Here is a 21,896-nt window from a genome sequence, read left to right on the forward strand (position 1 = left end):
AAATGAAAGACTAAGATGGCAGCCAAAAATTGGAGGTCTAGTAGGTGTTGTATCAAGTTCAGCCTCCGAAGGAAATGGACAACGGAGAGAACCAGCTATATATTTACCTAGAGAAAGAAAGTGTTCTAAATTCTCTGGTAAAGTGTCCCCTGGCTCTCCTCTTCTGGAAGAATGGATTGAGGAGGTGGAGAGTTGTATTAGGGAGAGACACATGTCTGAACTAGACAAAGCCATGTTAGTTTATGATCATTTAGAGGGGGAGGCTCGGACGGAAATTAAGTTTAGCGCTAGGGAAGTTAAAGAGGATTCTGCTCAGGTGTTTTTAGTGTTGCGTGAACTGTATTGCTCTTCTTCTTCCTATGGTATCTTGCAACAGCATTTTTTTGACAGAAAACAGAAGGAGGGGGAAACTTTTCAAGAGTTTTCCCATGCACTAATGGATCTTAGGTACGAAAAGCTAATCCTAATGCTGTGTCTGACTATCAGGTGGTTTTGCGAGATCAGTACTGTGAAAATGTTCAAGACCATACCCTTCGTAGAGAACTAAAAAGGTTGGTGAGGCAGAATTCTTTGTTAACTCTCCTTGACCTACGCAAAGAGGCAATGCGTTGGGTGGAGGAGGGACAGCCACAAAGAAATAGGCCCGGTAGAGTAGTAGCCCCTCACTCATTTGAAACTCAGGTTATTGCTACGCGTGAAGAAAATCGAGTGATTAGTTCTGAATTTGCGGAGTTGAAAGATATGTTCCTACGACAGCAAGCACAATTGGATTTTATTCTTAAAACTTTAAATACTGCAGAAGGGGTTGCAAGTACTGTTACTAGAATCCCCAGAAATAATAGATTTCGCCGATCACTGATGGCCAACCTATTTGTATCAAATGTAATCAAGCTGGTCATATAGCTAGATACTGTGCTGATAATATTCAAATTAGGTCCTTGCCTGCTTCGGGTTCTAGTGTTCAGGCAGGTGCTGAGTCTGTCTCGTTGTGGAAAACTAGAACCCTCCAGGGTGCAGAGCCACACACTGGAGATGGGGATAGTAGGCTCAGAAGTTGATTCTCAAGTTTTTCTGGTTTGGTAGGATCTTGTCCAACAGTGAATGTTAAAATGGGAACTGTTGATGCGTTATGCTTATTAGACACAGGCTCTATGGTGACTACTATAACCGAGAGTTATTTTAACCATCATTTTTTTGATTTTGGTAAAAGGGGTCTCTCTGACTGTGCATGGTTAGCACTGAAAGCTGCCAATGGGATGGATATACCATGTGTGGGGTATGTAGAACTAGACGTTAGCCTTTTTGGGGTTACATTACCCAGGAAAGGGATTTTAATTGTAAAAGATACCTGTTCTCCCAGTATGAATGCTGTGTTGGGTATGAATATTATCCAGGACTGTTATGCTACTTTATTTAATGAACATGGTGCTGAGCTTTTTCAGATTCCCCAAATGCGATCAGTAGCCCCGGTATGGAAACAGGCACTCCGTTGTTGTCAAAAAATTGAGGCTGTGTCGAGTTCCCCTTCTGTATTTATGGTGAGAGTGCAGGGGAAGACCCCTATTTGTGTTGCTGCAGGTACCATTGACTATGGTTGCGGTTACCATTGGGGCCAGAAGAAAACTCTCTACCAGAAGGTTTGCTGTTGTCTCCCTCCTTGGTATATGCAGAGAGAGGGTTAGTATATGCACCCATTGTTAATGTAGGTAGTATAGAAGTATGGGTGGCACCACGTCGCCACTCAAGTGAATGGGCAGCAACATTTTAAAGCTAAACAAACACAAGTCAGCATAAAAGTAATCCATAAGCCTCCAGTGGTTAAATCAGTATCTTCAGAAGAGATGAGAGAGGTGTGGATGAGAAACAGATCACTTTCACATTCTTTTTTTCTTGTGTTTTTGGTGATTCACATTCTTCTCTGCATATCGCCCCCTGCTGTCTAGCAACAAATGACAACTATTGATCAGTTTCTCACCCACACCTACCATCTGTCTTCTGAAAACATGGATTAAACCACTGGAGTCATATGGATACTGCATTTATGTGCTTTTTGCAGCATCAACATTTTGGCCTACAGAGGTAAAATATTCTTTTAAAAATCTGAATTTTAGTTCTGCAGAAGAAAGGAAGTCATACACATCTGGGATGGCATGAGGGTGAGTAAATGATGAGATAATTTTCATTTTTGGGTAAACTATATCTTTAAAGTGATAGCTCAGCCATAATTTAATGTTCTGTCATAATTTCTCTACCCTCATGTTGTTCCAAACCAGTGTGAGGCTATGTATTATGTGGAACACAAAATATGTTAGACAGAATGTTAGGGACTTATATATATAAACATTCACTGAAAGTAAATAGTGACTCAGGCAAACATTCTGTCTAATATCTCTTTTATTATGTTGCATGGAAGAAAGAAAGTCATACGGGTTTGGAACAACATGATAGTGTATTATGACAGAATTTCCTTTAATAATAATTCTGTAGTACATATTAAATGTGCATTATGTAATGGAATATAGGGGAGTAAACGTCTATTATGTCATTTGTGAAAGTAACGAGTTACTCACTACTTGAGTACTCTTTTAATTGGATACTTTCTTACTCAAGTAATTATTTATGTTAGTACTTTTACTTCTACTTGAGTAATTATGTTTTTGAAGTAATTGTACTTTTACTGGATTACAGTTTTTGGCTACTCTACCCACCCCTGCAACAAACCACAAATCGGCACTTACAACCTCTCAAATCTGGCACTTAAATCTTCAAGTCTTGACTTTTGCAACTACTTTTGCAATAAACCTGTTGCAAAACTCACTTGTGCACTTGTTAATCAATATTTGAGAAAGCAGACTGTGGTGTCGGGCAGGGGCAGGGCAAATGAAGTCATGACCAATCACAAGAGAACAAATAACAACTGATGTCGGACAAATCAAAATGGATCATCTTAAGACTGTAGTGTACACCTTTGTAAGAAATCTTAAATTTCAAGCATTGTATAGCCTTCATTCCTCAAAACAATGATTGACTGGGTTACGGGCCCCCTTTCTACATCTAGGGGCTGGAAAGGAGGGTAACAAAAAAAAAAAAGAACGTGAGAGACTCCCGTCTCCAGGTCAGGCGCAAAGCGATACCAGATTTAAAAGTATGAAAAATGTAACAAGTTTTATTTAACAAATTGTGGAATATAAACAAACAAGGCTTCAGGAGGGGAAATGGCCAAAATAATAAAAACACATACAGGGGTTAGCAGAAAACACACAGCACACCTTTTCAGTGTCCACTTTAATGCTACAGGTAACACATATGAAACCCTGGGGCCAGAAGACGACAGTTTCTCACAGAGGAATAATCTCAGTCTCTCTCCTAGTCTGGAGATAACTGGGTTATTTTCACTGACGTGCGGTCTGGGTAGGCAAACTAGGCACTGCCTACCCTGCCAAAATTCAAAAATAAAATGTTTATTACATAATAAACTTGTATTTGGATTTTTACTTTTTATTCTTGTGATTTATACATGCAATATGTGTGTTATTCCAATTGTTTAGACGTTATGGTGACAAATGTAGCAGTTACGCATAATCAGCTAAAAACAAATGGTAGAATAAGCAGTGCTTTTACGGTCCATTCATTGCAGACGACAAGCGGAAAACCCATGTTGCGCATGCGCGCCGATCCTGTATTCTTTAACATGTACGGCAAAAAGCACAAATCTGCTGTGCCTTTTGACGTAAATATGTTATGCCCGTAATCATCTCCGTTACGTATCAGACATGGACCAATTAAAATCGAGATATTCCTGGACATTTGCGTAGCTAACGTCATTACACCACAGCTAGTGTACATGCCTAATCCCCGCAAAATTCAAAATGACAGCACCAGCCGTTATCACGGAATTAAGAATTTTTTTTTATTAATTCCAAATAGGAGTTAATTGCAAGAGGGAGGTCTACGCCAGCCTTAGATGGGGCCCAAAAATTATCCGATCATTTCAAACTGATTGGTATGTAAGAAAAGATTGGCTATGTGGCTGCGCTAACAATCAGCGGCTGTACTGCTATCCCTGCCTGCTTCTTTCAACCAGTCAGACTGTTTGGACTTCAGCGGGATATTGTGATTTGAACAACCTGCCCGCAGCTTTAACCAAGCATGAAAAGTCGTCAGCTCACATCCAGTGTCAAATTACACTGAAAATCTTTGGAAAACCTCGGATCGACCTTGCACTTGACGAGCAAAGGAAGCTGAATATAACCTACCACAATGAAAAGGTAAAGGAAAACCGAGAGGTTTTGAAGGATCTGATAAATGCATAACGTTCACTGTTTACGCACTTGTGTGTGTGTGTGTGTGTGTGTGTGTGTGTGTGTGTGTGTGCGTGAGAGAGAGAGAGAGAGAGAGAGAGAGAGTGAGTACACGATATACATCCTGATTTGTACATTTCTTGATATGCCGCGCTTGTGTGTAACGTTCACTGTTATTACGTATTATTAGCTTAAACAATAAATCAGGTAATCTGGCTTTCATAACTCAGTGCCTAGCCTCTTTAAGACATCACCGCACGTCACTGGTTATTTTATACTCATCCAGTCACTCCTTAAGGACCTGGAATATGGATCAGGTGACACTCATGATCCTGTCAAGTGGATAGTAGGAGGAGCAACAGAGAAACACAAACACACAACACAGGCTGAAACAAGCACCATATCTAACACAACTGCACCAAGAAAATATATACACATACGTCCACATGGCACATTGCATCTGATGAGTTTCTAGAGAAAGCATTTTTTTGTTGTTGCCATTTTTGACCTAATATTGACCTTAAGACATGCCAGTCTATTGCAAACTGTGACAACTCAAAAACAAACACAAAGACAACGTTAAGCTTCATTTAATGAACCAAATAGCTTTCAAATGATTTTCTAGTACCAAATTATCATTAGCACGATTAATTAAGGATAAGATGATGGAGTGATGGCTGCTGTCTAGATTTGATCAAAAATGGAATTTTTTCAAATAGTGATGGTGATGTTTTATAAATCAGTAATGTCCTGACTATACTTTGAGATCAGTTGAATGCTACTTTGGTGAATTAAAGTAAAAATATGCAAAATATGTACATTATTCTAAACTTTTGAAGCTGTGTATTTTAACATTTATCCTGGTGCAATGCCTTGCCCCAATGACTTTAAGCACAATTTTTGTTTGTTTTTACAAACTGAGAGACGAGTTGAAATAATGTTCTGCGAGTATCAACAGCATGCTGTCCATCGAGCTTAACTTGTATTTAACCCTGAACTTTCTTTTAATTTTCACATTTAGGATATCACGCGCAATCTATACAAATTCTTGACAGTGAAGAGAGTATGCAAAGAACACGCAGGATCTACCATGGAGGAAACGTTTATCACAATTAATTAATAATAACAGTGAAATAGCTGCATTTGCCTCCTGAAAGAGAAATTAAACATACATTTCTAGAGATATACAAGGTTTTTATGGTGTATTTATCATGCTCATGGGAATAGCTTGACTAAACACATACAGGGCATACATATTGAAACCTCATTGCATCCATCTAAAACTACACATTCAAGTGATATAAAAAAAAAACATAAGAGCCTCCCTAGTCAAAGATGGTCCAGTATCTGGTTTTGTGATTATATATTTGATGTTACATCAGTGCTAAATGTCATGAATAATTTTGAATTTTAGGACAGGCATTTTGCTCTTATAAGTGGCCTATTATGACTAAACCATCTATAAATGATATACTAAAGAAAGCAGAGAAAAGGTTGTCTCTTTAAGAGAAAAATCTTAGCAATTCTCAGCAACTCTAAAATTGGAGTTAGTGCAGTAATCGTTCCCAATTCAAGTTTGCAACTGAAGCGTGCTCTGATAAGGCCTTTAAAGACCACAATAAAAATAAATACATCTCGTGAAGAAAGTATATATTACTGATTAACGATGCTCCATAGCATAGTAGTTTTGCTACAATACAGCTACAATATTTTGATCATTATTAACTGTTGGTGTTGCAGCTACAAAATGTTTAAAATCACCTAAATACTTAGTTTTAAGCAAATCGGCACAGATGCACACACATACACGCACACTCATGAAAAACTAAGCATACAAAAATTGGGTAACACACATAATTGTAAACAAAAACTCTAAGCAAAAGAACAAGACTAATGTCTGATGACTACTTGTGCATTAAGAAGTCATTGCCATGGAAACAGTCATAAAGAACCATGTAGTCTGTACAAAGTGTGAAAACAATTCAAATTGATCACAAGATTTTTGTGACTAAATATTTCAACTTAGAACTTGCTTTAGAAATCTAGACCCTGTTGAAACTGTAGTGCTCAACCCATGCTTTCATATCAGTGTACTGCGTCCTAACATACAAACAGGGGCGTAGATTCCGTTGGGGGACGGGGGGAGGTAACACCCCCCCAATAATAAAAACAAGCAATTACAACCCCCAACCAATATTTATACCATGATCAATGGAAACATACAAATGCTTATAAAACAGCGTATAATCCAAATCTACACCCTTGCATACAAAAATTTGTATTTGCTCCCATCTCCTATCTCTCTTAACTTTCAGTGTGTTGTTGAAGTGTGATGTTTGCTTGTGTAAAATTGTCGACAAGCAGAAGTTAAATCTCTGCTGATTGGGCTTCGTTCACAGGTCCTGTTCATGCATCTGCTGTTGCATTTTCAGAAGCATCTCCTGCATTCTCCGCAACTGTGTGAAACAAAGCACAGAGAAATTAGTAGAAAAGTGGGCATTTATCATGGCAAATGTCTCAGCTGTGAGTAATAAAATAACATAAAAAACTACTATTTTCAAACCTGTCTTCAAAAATGTCTTAAGGTTATTCTGAACTGCCCCTAAGGTACCATCCTAACCCATTTGGAACACAGCTTTCATGTTTTAAAAGGCCATAAATAGTACTTAGACTGCTCCATATGTTTGGTATCACTAAAATGTATTACTTTGCCATAAATCTTATATAATATATGAAATAATTGATTAGTCAGGACAGCTGACCTCTTCATCTTTCATCTTTATAAGCTTCTCTGTCTCTACATCAGGGGTGGACAGTGGTATAGGGACGGGGCTCTCCACACGATTGTCCTGGGCCAGTTTGCTGCAGAAAACCGAACACTTCATTATATTTAGCAAGTAATACATTTAATTTCAAAGTATTACATAAAATGGATAGTTCACCCAAAAATGAAATTTCGCTCATAATTTACTAACTCTCATGCCATCCCAGATGTGTGGGATGGCTTTCGTTCTTCAGCAGAACACAAAAGAAGATTTTTAGTAGAATATCTCAGCTCTGTAGGTCCATACAATGAAAGTGAATGGGGATCAGACCTTTTGTAGCTCCAAAAATCACATAAAGGAATCATAGAAGTAATCCATACCCCTCCAGTGTTTAAATCCATGTCTTCAGAAGTGAGTGTGGGTGAGAAACAGATAAAAATGTAAGTCATTTTTTTAACTCTAGATCTCCACTTGTATGTATTTAATGTTAGTATATAGCAGTTAAGGCCTCCTTATATAAAGTGTGACCAGATATCTTTCTAAAAGTCTTCATTTGTGTTCTGCAAAAGAAATAAAGTCATACACATCTGGGATGGCATCAATTCCTTTAAGGAAGAATAAACAGTGAGATAAAGATTTACCTTGTCATTTGCTGTATGCACTGTGCCCGGTAGTTTTCATAGTGCACGTCACATGTAATGTCTTTCAGGTCATGCATGTGTGAGCGAATCAACACGTTTCTCAGCTTGACGAAATCACAATGGGACTGATTCTCCACTGCGGCAAAACAAAAGCATGCACACAAATCCATTTGTGCCACCTCAGTGCAAACTTTATCCAAAGGGTTAGGGTTTGTTTTAACATATGCATTATGTCATATAAGGTACTTAAGAGTTAACATCAAGTTTCAAACTTGATATTTGAAACTTCATGGTAACTGGAAACTTCTTATGTTCTTCTAATGGACAGCATAGAGTTTGACCTATCCAAAAGTGCAGATCTCTACCTTCCACAATGCCCCATGGGTAAAGTCTCCCTCTCACACGTTGACCTTTGACATCCACTATTGTGTTGCTCCCAATCACGGCAAATGGGGTGCATTCCTGAGACACACAACAAATAGTTTTGAGTTTCTTGCTTCTAAATATAAAACTTAGTCTTACAAACAGTCTTATGAACCAAGATATCCTTCCATTCACTCAGCTGACTTTTTTCAACAGCAAGGGTTCCAGTTTTCTATTTTATGTCTACTTTTGTTTCTTCAGTTAAAGACTTTTCATTAAAGGTGAAGTGTGTCGTCAATGTTAACTATTTTCTCCTATTCTAGCTTGATGAACAGAGACAGCCATAAGTAAGCCATTTGTAGGTTGATTTCTTTAAAAAGTGCAATGTGTGTTAATTGTCACCATGGTTGAGTATTGTATGCTGAGAGTCGCTATCTGTGCGTAGCTAGTTGCCAACTCTTCTAAAAGTTTACATGCCATAATATAACAGATCAATCGTATCACAACCTGTCATTGCAAGAATTACATCTTGATCAGACTTAGTCAATCTCTAAACTGAACTAATTTTCTCCCTGAGGCAGTGTAAAGAACAATGAATGTTCTTGATACGCAATTGTATCAGCTAGGAGAAAATGTATTAACTTCATATAAGTCAAAGTTCCCATCCAAAGGGAACACTAAACACCATAATGGTGACTTCGAACAAAACACAATTATCCCACAATGCAATGCAATAATGTTATTTATTTTTTACAGCAATATTTTATTTTAAGTAATTACTATTAAATCTTTTAAAATCCTGGCAATTTAAAAAAATCCTGGCTTTGTGCCGCTTTAAAAACATTGCTCCGTTTGTTTGAGCATCCTGACCTGCCCGACACAGCAACACTGGCTCAACAAATTGCATGATTTTGGGGCGGGACTATCTGTTCATCAGACCAATGTATAACAGGGGCAGTGTTTGGGAAACCTGTTTAAAAATAATAATTATTTTTGCAATTCCGTTTTTGATACTAGTGGCGCTGAAACTCTACACTTCACCTTTAAGAATAACTTACTGTTTTATGTGGCCACAAATACAAAGACATTCATTCTTAAAGGAATATTCCTGGTTCAATACAAGTTAAGCTCGATCGACATCATTTGTGGCATAATGTTAATTACCACAAAAGTTCATTTTGACTCGTCCCTCCTATTCATTGAAAAAAAAATTAAAAATCGAGGTGCCAGGACCCAGCATCTCTCCTCAGGACCATAACCCTCTCAGGTTATGGTAGGAGGGGTCTACCAGGTACCCCTCTGCCCCTGATGTCGAGTAACCATTTGACAGAATAAGCCGGGGAACCCTCCACCAATGAGGCGGGGGTGAGACGGAAGCAGAAAAGTACTGGATGAGGGGTTTAACGTGGGAAACATGGAACACCGGGTACACACGACTAAGGAAAGGAGGGCCCCAACATACGAGAGGGGAGTCGGAGTCTTTAGTAGACAACCAGACCTTCTGCCCACAGACATATGCAGGAGGTTTAGACCGGTGGCGATCTGCCGACTTCTTAATATGAGCCAATCAGGAGGAGGCTTCTCTGGCTATTCGCCAGGTGCGACAACACCATTGGATAAAGTGTGAGCAGACAGGACCTGAGCATGTTGGGCAGGGAACAGAGGGGGCTGGTAACCTAGGCAACACTGAAAACGCGAAAGCCCCATAGACGACGGAGAGGAATTGTGGGCATACTCGATCCAGGCCAAATGAGAGCCCCAAGAAGTTGCCATGGGAAGGGGGGAGACTGGTAACAAAGTCCATGGCAATGTGAGACCAGGGTCTCGAAGCAGCTGGAGGAGCATGCCGGAGGCTGATAGGAAGTCTTGTTTGCGGCACAGACAGGGAAAGGGGACATGTAATGGCAAACGTCCTGTGCAAGCGATGCCCACCAGAATCGCAGTCTAATAAGCGCCTGAGTACGAGCAGCCCCTGGATGACAGGCAACATTGGACGAGTGGTCCCACTGGAGAACGTGCATCCGGGCTGACCTTGGTACCAATAACAGACCCATCGGGCATCCAGCGGGCGAGGTGGTGTTACACAGCATGGAACGGAACGGACTTTATAATCCACGACCCAGGACACCATACCCGGGAGGTGGGGAGGATGGTATCCAGAGGGGTGGTGGAGGTTCGACTTCAAAATATTGGGATAGAGCAGTGTTGTTGAGGCCCCATCCACAGAAGAGGAAGGATGGTAGCAGTCAGTAGACCTAGGAGGTGAGGAGTGACATCGGCTGCGTTGGAGAGCAAGGCATTGGTCAACCCTTATGGCTAGAGCGATCAGATCATCAAAACAGGAAGACAAATCCAGAGTGTAAACCTCATCATGGATCATGTCTGACAAGCCATCCAGGAACCTACTCCAACAGGCTGCCTCATTCCAGTCGGCGGAAGCGGTGAGAGTGCAGAAATCGATAGCATAGTCTGCAACAGAGCGGTTACCCAGAGTCAACCCGGACAGAATCCTTACATTTACATTTATGCATTTGGCAGATGCTTTTATCCAAAGCAATTTACAGTGCACTTATTACAGGGACAATCCCCCCGGAGCAAAATTAAGTTAAGTGCCTTGCTCAAGGACACAATGGTGGTGGCTGTGGGATCGAACCAGAGGGGAAGTGTGGCAGGGCGGAGGGCGGGGCCGGGTCGTGATCCTACACACCTGGTCCCGTATTAGGCTAATTATGCCTCTGTGAGGGTTAAAGTTCGACTGCAGAGGATCATGCGGGAGAGAGAGATTGTTTGCGGACAATTCCGTCATGTGTGTGTTTATGTTGTCTTTTAAGTTTATCATTAAACTATTATGTATATTGAAAAGCCGGTTCTCGCCTCCTCCTTTCCATTGATCATGTTACAGGAAGGTATTTTAGTGAGTATTTTAACTTTAAGAAATTGACCCGCTTTCACTTCCATCGTAAGTTTCTCGCTGTAACTGCTTGTTTTTAAAGAAAAGGGACAAGTCAAAATTTATTTTTCTGATGATAATAATTATTATGCCACAAATGCTCATACTTTTATTGAACCCGGAATATTCCTTTAATTTAAAACCAAATTTTATAATGTTTTTCCCTGGACCTTGCAAACCAGGCAACAACCTTGAATGGCAACACCAAATATATCAAATACACTCGTTTTCATGCCTTGGGTCATTAAGTACTCAAGCATCCCAGCATTTTCTGAATGTTGAGTAATAATTCTGACCTTCAGTTCTTGGTCCTGTTGTTTAAACTCCTCATCCTCATCGGAATCGCAGTCTGGGAACTGGTACACTTTGATTCCAAACTTCTCAATTTCCTCTCTCACCTTGAATAGAAGGATAGAGAGAGCACATTTGTTTATTTGTTACATTTGTTTATTTGTTACATCAGCATCTGTCTTCGTCATCAAGCAAGGACGCAGTCAGCTTACGAATGTCAACACAGTGTTTGCATGTATGAAAAAAGAAACTGGAGCTGGTGAAGGTGGATTCACTCACCCTGTCCTTCATCTTCCTCATCTCTGCTGGTGTCAGACAGTCAGCCTTGGAAATGAGTGGAACCACGTTGACCTTGTCCTGTAGCGCCTTCATAAACTCCACATCCACTGGCCTCAATCTAATAGAAGAGAGAATACACAGTGAGTTAGGTTGTCTTACACTTTTCTGATTAACACTTTTAATTGATTCATAAAATTGACAAAGAAAGGCAAAACATATATTCACAGAATCAAATTGTCCTACTCTATCTAAGATTATATTAACTTTGCTTTCAAAAATATATATTTCATGTACCCTTTACAATAAGGCTGTATTTCTTAACATTATTAAATGTGTTAGACATCATGAAGTAATAATGAACAATAATTTACAGCATTTTTTAAAACTTATTTAATGTTGTTATATGTTTTTCCTTATTATAATATAAAAATTAAGGCTGTCAATCGATTAGAATTTTTAATCGAATTAATTACATTAATCCGATTAATTAATCGCGATTAATTGGATATAAAATATTTGCTGAAAAAGCCCCTCATAAAACAATAATTCAATATATAATGATGAAATAATTATACATACTGTAGTTATCTTTAAATATAAAAAATTATATATATATATATATATATATATATATATATATATATAAGATATTCAGATAATTAAAATGCATTACATTCTTGTGGCAGAAGAGTTAATCATTGATAAGAAAATACAAAAAGCGGCTTTAGAATAGAATAGAATAGAATAGAATCAGCTTTATTGCCAAGTATGCTTACACATACAAGGAATTTGTCTAGGTGACAGGAGCTTCCAGTCAACAACAATACAAACAATACCAAAAAAAACAGCAGCAAGGCATAGGTAATTAAAAACAAAAAAGAACACAAAATAAATAATTATACATATACGTACATAAACTCACCTTCATACATACCCACATACACACACGTGAGTTCAAATCCTAATACAATCTGTATATAAAGAACAAAAAACAGTATATTATGTACAGAGCAATGTAAGTAATGGCAGAAGTGGATAAGTTGGATAATATAATTTAAATTAAAATTAAACTGTGTATTGCACATAATTATTGCTCAATGGGGGTAATTTAACTGTTCATTAGATGGATGGCCTGAGGGAAAAAACTGTTCCTGTGTCTGGCGGTTCTGGTGCTCAGTGCTCTGAAGCGCCGGCCAGAAGGCAACAGTTCAAAAGGTAGTGGGCAGGGTGAGTGGGGTCCAGAGTGATTTTACCAGCCTTTTTCCTCACTCTGGAAGTGTATAGTTCTTGAAGGGAGGGCAGGGGGCAACCAATAATCCTCTCAGCAGACCGAACTGTCCTTTGTAGTCTTCTGATGTCTAATTTACGTGGCTGCACCAAACCAGACAGTTACTGAAGTGCAGAGGACAGACTCAATGACCGCTGAGTAGAACTGTTTCAGCAGCACTGGTGGCAGGTTGAACTTCCTCAGCTGGCGAAGGAAGTACAACCTCTGCTGGGCCTTTTTCACAATGGAGTCGATGTGTATCTCCCACTTCAGGTCCTGTGAGATGGTAGTGCCCAGGAACCTGAATGACTCCACTGCTGACACAGTGCTGTTTAGAATGGTGAGGGGGACAATGTTGGGGTGTTCCTCCTAAAGTCCACAATCATCTCCACTGTTTTGGCGTGTTCAGCTCCAGGTTGTTTTGACTGCACCAGACAGCCAGCCGTTCAACCTCCTTTCTATCACGCAGACTCATCATCATCTCGGATGAGGCCGATGACAGTGGTGTAGATCTGCAAACTTCAGGAGCTTGACAGAGTGGTCCTTGGTGGTGCAGTCATTGGTGTACAGGGAGAAGAGTAGTGGGAGAGCACACATCCCTGGGGGCACCAGTGCTGATGGTACAGGTGGTGGAAGTGAATTTTCCTGCCTCACAAGCTGCTGCCTGTCCGTCAGAAAGCTGGTAATCCACTGACAGGTAGAGGTGGGAACAGGGAGTTGGTTTAACTTAGTCCGGAGTATATCTGGTATGATTGTGTTGAAAGCCGAGCTGAAGTCCACAAAAGGATCGCTAGCGTATGTCCCGGTCTGTCCAGATGTTGCAGGATATGATGCAAACCCATGTTGACTGCATCATCCACAGACCTGTTTGCTCGATAAGCAAATTGAAGGGGGTCAGAAAGGGTCCAGTGATGTCCTTCAGGTGGGCCAACACCAGTCTCTCAAATGACTTCATGACCACAGATGTCAGGGCGACAGGTCTGTAGTCATTAAGTCCTGTGATTTTTGGTTTCTTAGGGGCCGGGGATAATGACTGGCGTTTGAAGCAGCATGGGACTTCACATTGCTCCAGTGATCTATTGAAGATCTGAGTGAAGATGGGGGCCAGTTGGTTAGCACAGGAGCGAAGGCAAGCTGGTGAGATGCCATCTGGTCCTGGAGCCTTCCTTGTCCTTTGCTTCCGAAAGACCACGGCACACATCGTCCTCACAGATCTTTAGTGCAGGTAGTGTAGCAGGAGGGAGGAGGGGGTTGCAGGAGGTGTTAATGGTTGTGTGAAATGAAGGTCCGAGTGCATGTGGGGTGTGAAATCGGGCCTTTCAAATCTGCAGTAAAACACATTCAGGTAGATCAGCCAGTCGTTGGTCCGCCACAGGGTTGGGGGTAGGAGTCCTGTAATTAGTAAGTTGTTTCAGGCCACTCCACACTGATGCTGGGTCGTTAGCTGAAAACTTGTTTTCAGCTTCTCAAAGTAACTTCTTTTAGCCACTCTGATTTCCCTATTCAGTGTGTTCCTGGCCTGATTATACAAGACTCTATCCCCACCCTGTAAGCCTCCTCTTTGGCATGGCGAAGCTGTCTGAGTTTTCCTGTGAACCATGGTTTATCATTGTTGAATGACAAAAATGTCCTAGTAGGGATGCACATATCCTCACAGAAACTGATGTATGATGTAACAGTATCTGTGAGCTCGTCCAGGTCTGTAGCTGCAGCTTCAAAAACACTCCAATCAGTGCAGTCAAAGCAGGCTTGTAGTTCCAGCTCTGCTTCAATAGTCCATCTCCTTATAGTCCTTACAACTGGCTTGGTTGATTTTAATTTCTGCCTGTAGGTCGGGAGAAGATGAACCAGACAGTGATCAGAGAGACCCAAAGCTGCACGTGGGACAGAGCGATATGCATCCTTTAATGTAGTATAGCAGTGGTCCAGTATATTCCTGTCTCTGGTGGGGCATGTAATGTGCTGTCTGTATTTGGGCAGTTAGCGTGTGAGATTTGTTTTGTTAAAGTCCCCAAGAATAATAATGACTGAGTCGGGTATTGTTGTTCTGTGTCTGAGATTTGATCAGCCAGCTGTTGCAGCGCTAAGTTCCCAGACGCGTTTGGAGGAATGTAAACACTCACCAGAATAAGCGAAGAAAACTCCCTGGCGAGTAGAGCGGCTTACAGTTAATAAAAGCGCTTCCAGATTAGGACAGCACATCCTCTTTAGTGTTGTTACATCTGTACACCAACTTTCGTTGATGTAAAGCATGTTCCACCACCTCTCGTTTTCCCGTTAACTCCGCGATGCGATCCGCTCTGAACAGCTGGAAGCCCGGCAGATGTAATGCGCTGTCGGAATGGCTTCACTCAACCAGGTTTCAGTGAAGCACAGTGCAGCAGAGTTTGAAAAGTCCTTATTAGTATGTGTGAGGAGATGTAGTTAGATCCGTTTTGTTGGGAAGAAGCGGAGATTGCGAGATGAATGCTTTCGGCAGTGCTGTTCGAGCGCCGGCTGGCGGAGTTTAACCAGCGCGCCAGCTCGTCTCCTAGCCTGCGTCTCGTAGCGCATCTAAACAACACAGCAGCGCCTCCAACTAAAATGTCCAGCAAAACGTCCGAATATTGAAAAACCGGGAAAAGATTATCTGGTATGTGCTGCTGAATGTTCAGCAGTTCGTCCCTGGTAAAACTGATTGGTAAAAGATTGCTAAACACAAATGTGCAAAGGGCAGATTGCTTTAGAACACAGTGTATTGTTTACTACCATATTATTGATCATAAGTCAATCATTGGCACACAGTTCACAGCAATCCATTTCACAAGTGAATTTGACAATGAGTTGGAGATTTATTATGAGGGCTTGTTTAAGGACCCGTCAATTTCAACAAGCATCAGACATGTTTGTGTAGCGTCTCGGACGAGTTGCGTCATAAACATAACATTTTTAGGTTGCTGTGTCAAGTTAAATATGCTTTAACACTTAGAACACATCTTGAGATCCCTTAGTTCAGATTTGTGCTCCATCAAGTGTTTGAATGCAAGATCGTGACACATGTTTGTGTTCTTCTGTCTGCTGAAGTGTTGTTTTGTTCACTGTATAAATTGCGCGTTGCCACACAGCTGAAGTTTCGATTACTGCCCTCTGGAGTAAACAGGTGGTACTACAAGCATGCTTTTCTCAGGAATCTTCCTTATTACAATACGGGGGCATTTTTTTTACGTGTTATTTTTAATACAATTAATCGCACTGAATTAACGCGTTAAATTGACAGCCCTAATAAAAATGTAAATTATTGATTAAAAATTATAAAAATGTTTAAATTGTTTTGAATACATGGGGCTGAGGCTCTGTTTTCACAAATGTGCAAAGGGCAGTGCTATGTGCAACCACCGTGTGCTATCTTCGGCAATTTTCGTGCCAGAGCAAAGCACAAGTGGCCATGCGTGGCAGTGTTTGTGCTAACTGTGGTTGTATGCATGCAAAATGTGGGTGAGACTTAACGCGTGAGGAGCCCCACGCTATTCTCCACGGCATCCATGCACAACTCACCACGTGCCCCACCGAGCGTGAGAATCACACATAATAGAATTATTTTAATTCTGACATTTATTTACCTCTATTCTGTGGTAAACAAAAGCTCAAAAAAAGCTTTAGTCAACATTAACTATCATTATAAGATGCAATGAAAGTGAATGGTGACTTAAGTTAACATTTTGGTTAACACCTGTCTTCCATTGAAGACTGTAAGTCATACAGTTTGGGACAACATGAGAATGAGTGAATGATGACAGAAATTTTGGATGCGATAATTTTACCATAGTGCACAATCAGTGCAAGCAAATATGTCAAAAAGTGTGGATTCCATGTAGGTCTAGTTATATGTATAGTTATGAGAAGGTCAGGGATTGGTTACCCATGTCCAAACGGAGGGATGAAGTACAGGCAGCAATGTACACGGTTATCCTGGATATTCTTTCTGTTCAAGCCGCTTTCATCTCGAAAGTACTGCTCAAACTGCTGGTCGACATAGTCAGTAATGGCTTTCCAGCTGAGGAGTGAGAATACAATCTTGATTAGCAGAATAAAATACAATTAAGTATTCATTTGAATTTGAATGGTGTTGTTTGTTGGAGTTGCTACTGTATGTCCAATTTAGGTGGGTTTGTTTAGATTGAATAGACAAGCTTGAATGTTATTCATTGTTTTTATTATTATTATTTAACCAGCTTTAAATAACTTATACTATATAAAGGTAAAATGTGAACATTAACTGTGCTATATTTTAAATGTGCATGTTTTCCGTCCTTTTAAACAAACTGATGGGCAAATCATCATTATTTCTGGGAATCACAAGAACGCCACAGAATATTTCTTTATTTAATGTAGAGCTGTATGCACGTACCACTCTGTATTATTAACAGCGTCTCCAAAACCCGGTGTGTCCACAATGGTCAATTTCAGCTTAACACCTTTTTCTTCAATGTCAACAGTGTGTTTGATGATCTCCACTGTCTGATTAATGCGCTCTGAAGATACAAAAATACATGTTAGAAAATGTTTATATTATATCTGCCCAAACCCCTTAAGCGTTTAAGAGATTATGATAAAAATGCTATTACCAAATTAAATGTAATAAAAGTGTATATGAAAAATGTACAATATTAAAACTATCAAATGGTCTAATCAAAATGTATCTTATGTGTTGCTGCTATTGTAATGGGAGCCAGCTGGTGCTTGTAGATAGCTGTGCAGTGTGTAAAACCTCACTCTCCTAGAGGCTGTAGACTTTATCCTCCTTGTTAGAGCACCCGCCTCCCACACCGGAGACGTTGGTTCGAGTCCCGTTCGGAGCGGGGCGACCAGGACTGGTTACACTAGCTTCAGCGCGTTAGCAAACCTCAGGTCAACACTTTTATCTCAAACAATGTATGTATTCACTGCATGGGGTAATGTATAGCATTGTTACATTATCCATTATTTACAATTGTTTAGTCAGACCAGCAACGCAGCCAGGTAACTCCGTCCCTTTCGCTACGTACAACGAGTGCATGAGGTTTCCAAAATTGTACACTCTATTGATAATTGAAGAAGTGCATCATCCGTCTACACGTAGCAAACATACTACTCGCACTACTTGCACTACAAAATGACGTAGAATTGTGCAGAAGTGTGCGGTTTGGGATGCACAATTAGTAATTGTAGAATAGCATTTTTTTTTAATCTGTTAAAAATTATGTGCACCAAAGTCTTTCCTGCAAGTAAGTCCACTGGCGGCCATCTTTGGAACGCTCCCGGGCTTTCCAAAACGAGATATCTTAAGAGAGACGGCATAATTAAGATACTTATGTACCTTTTGGTACAGCCACATGTCTTTAGAAGCATTAGATGTGGGTGAGAAACAGATTAATGCTTAAGTAATTTTTTACTATAAATCTCCAATTTCACTTTTACATGCTTCTTTGTTTTTGGCGATTTGCATTCTTCATGTATATTGACACCTACTGGTCAGGGAGGCGAATTTATGGTAAAAAGGACTTCAAATGTATCTGTTTCTCACCCACACTTATTTTACTTTTGAAGATATAGACTTAACCACTGGAATCATATGGATTACTTTTATACTGCCTTTATGTGCTTTTTGCAGCTTCAACGTTTTGGTAACCATTCACTTGCATTGCGAAGAGCTGAAATATTCCTCTAAAAAAATCTTAATTTCCGTTCTGCAGAAGAATGAAAGTTATACACATCTGGGATGGGCTGAGAGTAAATGACAAGAGAATTTTGTTTTTGGGGTACACTATCCCTTTAAATATTTCCAAATAACAACCTGCAAAGGTGTTGGTATATTCATCGTATTTATCAATAGTTTAGCATTAATTAAAATCTAATGGTCTACATTAAATAAATAATGTAGTTCATAATGGGTTCAAGCTGACAAAAAGGTTGGGAACCCCTGAATTAAATAATACAAGTCACCTTCAGCATTCAGTAGCTTCCTGTCCTTGTATAAATCTGTGAGGAACAAGCTGCTGACCAGGGTGGACTTTCCCAGACCGGACTCCCCTGAAACACAAGAGGTAACACCTCATACAAACGTACAAAAATGCACTTTTAGCATAAAAATAGCACACATTTTTATTATTATTATTTAAAGTAAATGAATAATTTACAACATTATTCTTTGTATTATATTACCTGACATTAATATATATATATATATATAAAGAAATTGGCATCTTCTCTCATCTGACTGCCATAATCCACTGCTCTCTTTTATTCTTTTGGTCTCCCATTCACCATTATAGAAGTTTACCCCGCTATAGTTTATTCCATGTTCAAAATCAGGGTCCATTCTTGGGGGTCGGTTACGATTTGTAAATGTTGTCCAGGACCAATAAAAGATGCTGGACCAGAAATATGTCTAACTTGACAAAATCACGATTTATCATCAATAAAAGTGGACAAAAATGTTAATTTTACTCATTCATTTTCGTGATATGGAATAGACGCTGACCTGCCACCATGAGTGTGAAATCAAAGCCTTTTTTAACCGACTTCCTGTGCACTTGGTTTGGGAGGGTGGCGAAACCGACATACTCTTTCTCCTGAAAGAATGAAATACAAAGTCAATTGAAACACACATTACGTAATAATGCAATGCATATACCACAACTTTATTTTCCATATCAAGGCAACAGTACAGTATGCAAAAATGGACATCGGTAAGCCAAACCACATCCTGTGTAACTGCAGGGATAAAAATGCATCTGCAGTCAAACCTCTGCGGTCATACATTAGTAGGCCATTCCCAGAATTCCTGCCATGCTCAGATTCTGTGCGGCTCAAAGGCCTCCACATTTACAATATTACATAATTCTTTCTGTTATATAAAACTAGCCCACTGTCATATACTGTCAAATATTCATGCTCAGTTGGCATCATGACTATGCACAGAATTAGCTGTGTTTATTGGGCCAATGCATTTTGTATGTGAATCTGTAGGACAGGACTCATTCTCATGGAAAATGTATCTCTCCAAATGCCTATTAGTACAACAGAGTCTCCTGCTTGGCTTCATCTCAAGCTCTATTTGGCCTGTCTGGGAATGTCTCTGAGGGACAGTGTTCATCCTATCCTAAAGGCATGGATGTTGTAGATGTTTTTCGTGGGCGATCACACAGCCGAAAGTACAGAAAATGAATTGGAGGTTTCCTAGCTGTGGTTGAAAAAACAATAGCATTATTCCAGTTTGACTGACAGTACGCCCTCGGGTGGACAAATGGAAAGTCAAGCATACATTTAGACATTTTCTAGGCCAGGTCAGCCTGCACAGAGGAGGCCACGTGAACATCAGTTTATCTTAGATTTATAAGCATTAAGGTTTGTAAATATAGATATTTGTAGATAGAGGAATATGACAACTGAAGAATAATACAACACAATATGTACAGTTAATCCTGAATTTGTAAAGGGTTTTTATAATATGAAGTACTAATCTTAATCTGAAGTCTTTCAAGAATAAATCCAGGTCATATTTCATCCAGAAAGAAATCTAATAAATAAAATTACAAAATATTTCAACTAAAGAGAATTTTTTTCAGACCATTACATTTTTCTGCATTGTGAATTTATTTTAAGTGAACCTATATGTGTGTGTGTGTGTATTATTCATTTATTTGACTTTGGTGTGAAATATGAACCAGACATGTCTTCGAAAGACTGACTAACATTATTATAGATAATTAAGTAATTCAATGTTATTGCATTCAATGATTTACTGAAAACATATCAATTGCTTCAGGACCAGAGGTTGACCCCATTAGCCGCATCAGCATCTTATATGGTTACACTGCTTGTTGTAACTCAAAAGAGTCAATGCATGCAATTCTCCTGCTGTTTTTACAGTGAGGTTACTGTATACATATGATGTGATGAAATATGAGACACAGTGCTGTCCAGTGTGTGTAATGTATGCAGCAAGGATTAATGCCATGCAAATGAACACGTTGATCCATTAATTTGTTGGGGAATAGCCTACATTCGCAATTCCTAAATGTAGGTTGAAACATATATCATAATTTTGTACATGTTGTTATTCTGTTCATTTAAGAGATTTTGATGGACCGTTGTATGAGTCTAATGGTGTTTTCTGGGTTATTGATAGCGCAATGCAACTCACTGTCCCGGAAATAGCCTATGGATGCTCACAGATCACATATGTGGATCGAACTATGTTAAACCGATAGAAATATGTCCATGCTGTGCATATTGATAATTGCATTAATTGATAATTGAGTTAAATTTGCGCTTACCTCTCCATCCTCTGTTGTGTGATGCGGTGCGGTCCAAGGATGCAGACGCCCATTCACGCGTTTAGAAAACCAGAGCGATTAATTCAAACAAACCAATTAATTACATTTCCACTATTGCATCCTTCAGAAATTTTAGACACATGTTTGTAATTCCTGATCCGCCTTACCTGATTTCACCGCCCGGCTCTTGTACCTGGCACTGGTCGTCATCCCGGCCGCTTTTGGAACACTGATTCGCGGATCCTACTATGAAGAAGGATTACTCATTAATATTCATGAGACTTGCCGTCGCCATTGGACGGTTACCAAGAAACGACCCCGTGATCTAGTCATTATTCAGGAGCCAAGGCTTCGCTATTGGATGGCAAATGGTAGGATCAACTAATTAATATTCATTAGCAAATGTCTAGCCATAGTAGGATTTAATTTTCGCGTTGGGAACAGCTGGAATATTAACAGCATAAATCCATGGAATAATGTGATGCTGCCGGATGCGGAGCTAATGGTTGATCAAACTAAAACAAGGAATATTTTATTTATTTATTTATTTATGTATTTTCTAGTTTCATCATATGCATATTTTTGCCAATTATTTTACTGACATATTTAAAAAAAACCCACTATTATTTATTTTTTATAAACACAAATGTATAAAATATGAGCTGTTTAGTTTGTTGAAGACTATACTAATAAATGTAAATATAAAAAATATATACAAAAAATATTAATTTATTAATTCAAA

At 39.5% G+C, this 21,896-nt stretch overlaps 1 protein-coding gene across 1 annotated transcript; it reads right to left on the bottom strand.

Moving 5' to 3' along the window:
- Positions 1 to 5,397: 5,397 nt before the first annotated feature.
- On the bottom strand, positions 5,398 to 21,248 carry LOC127636113 (septin-5-like). The gene is made up of 11 exons (XM_052116511.1): positions 21,155 to 21,248; positions 19,357 to 19,447; positions 18,819 to 18,905; positions 17,245 to 17,368; positions 16,756 to 16,890; positions 11,591 to 11,708; positions 11,317 to 11,418; positions 8,073 to 8,169; positions 7,708 to 7,843; positions 7,064 to 7,163; positions 5,398 to 6,757 (listed from the first exon to the last, which is right to left on the bottom strand). Exons 2-11 carry the CDS (start codon positions 19,364 to 19,366, stop codon positions 6,695 to 6,697), a joined length of 972 nt encoding a protein of 323 aa, XP_051972471.1. The 5' UTR covers positions 19,367 to 19,447; positions 21,155 to 21,248; the 3' UTR covers positions 5,398 to 6,694.
- Positions 21,249 to 21,896: the final 648 nt, after the last annotated feature.

Source organism: Xyrauchen texanus, chromosome 43, assembly GCF_025860055.1.
Source record: "Xyrauchen texanus isolate HMW12.3.18 chromosome 43, RBS_HiC_50CHRs, whole genome shotgun sequence".
NCBI lineage: Eukaryota > Metazoa > Chordata > Actinopteri > Cypriniformes > Catostomidae > Xyrauchen > Xyrauchen texanus.

Excerpts from the sequence above, each read along its gene's own strand:
- LOC127636113 (XM_052116511.1), bottom strand. Across the intron at positions 17,369-18,818 it reads GAAGCTACTGAATGCTGAAG|AGCGCATTAATCAGACAGTG; the intron begins GTGACTTGTATT and ends TTGTATCTTCAG. Across the intron at positions 7,164-7,707 it reads TGCATACAGCAAATGACAAG|CAAACTGGCCCAGGACAATC; the intron begins GTAAATCTTTAT and ends GGTTTTCTGCAG.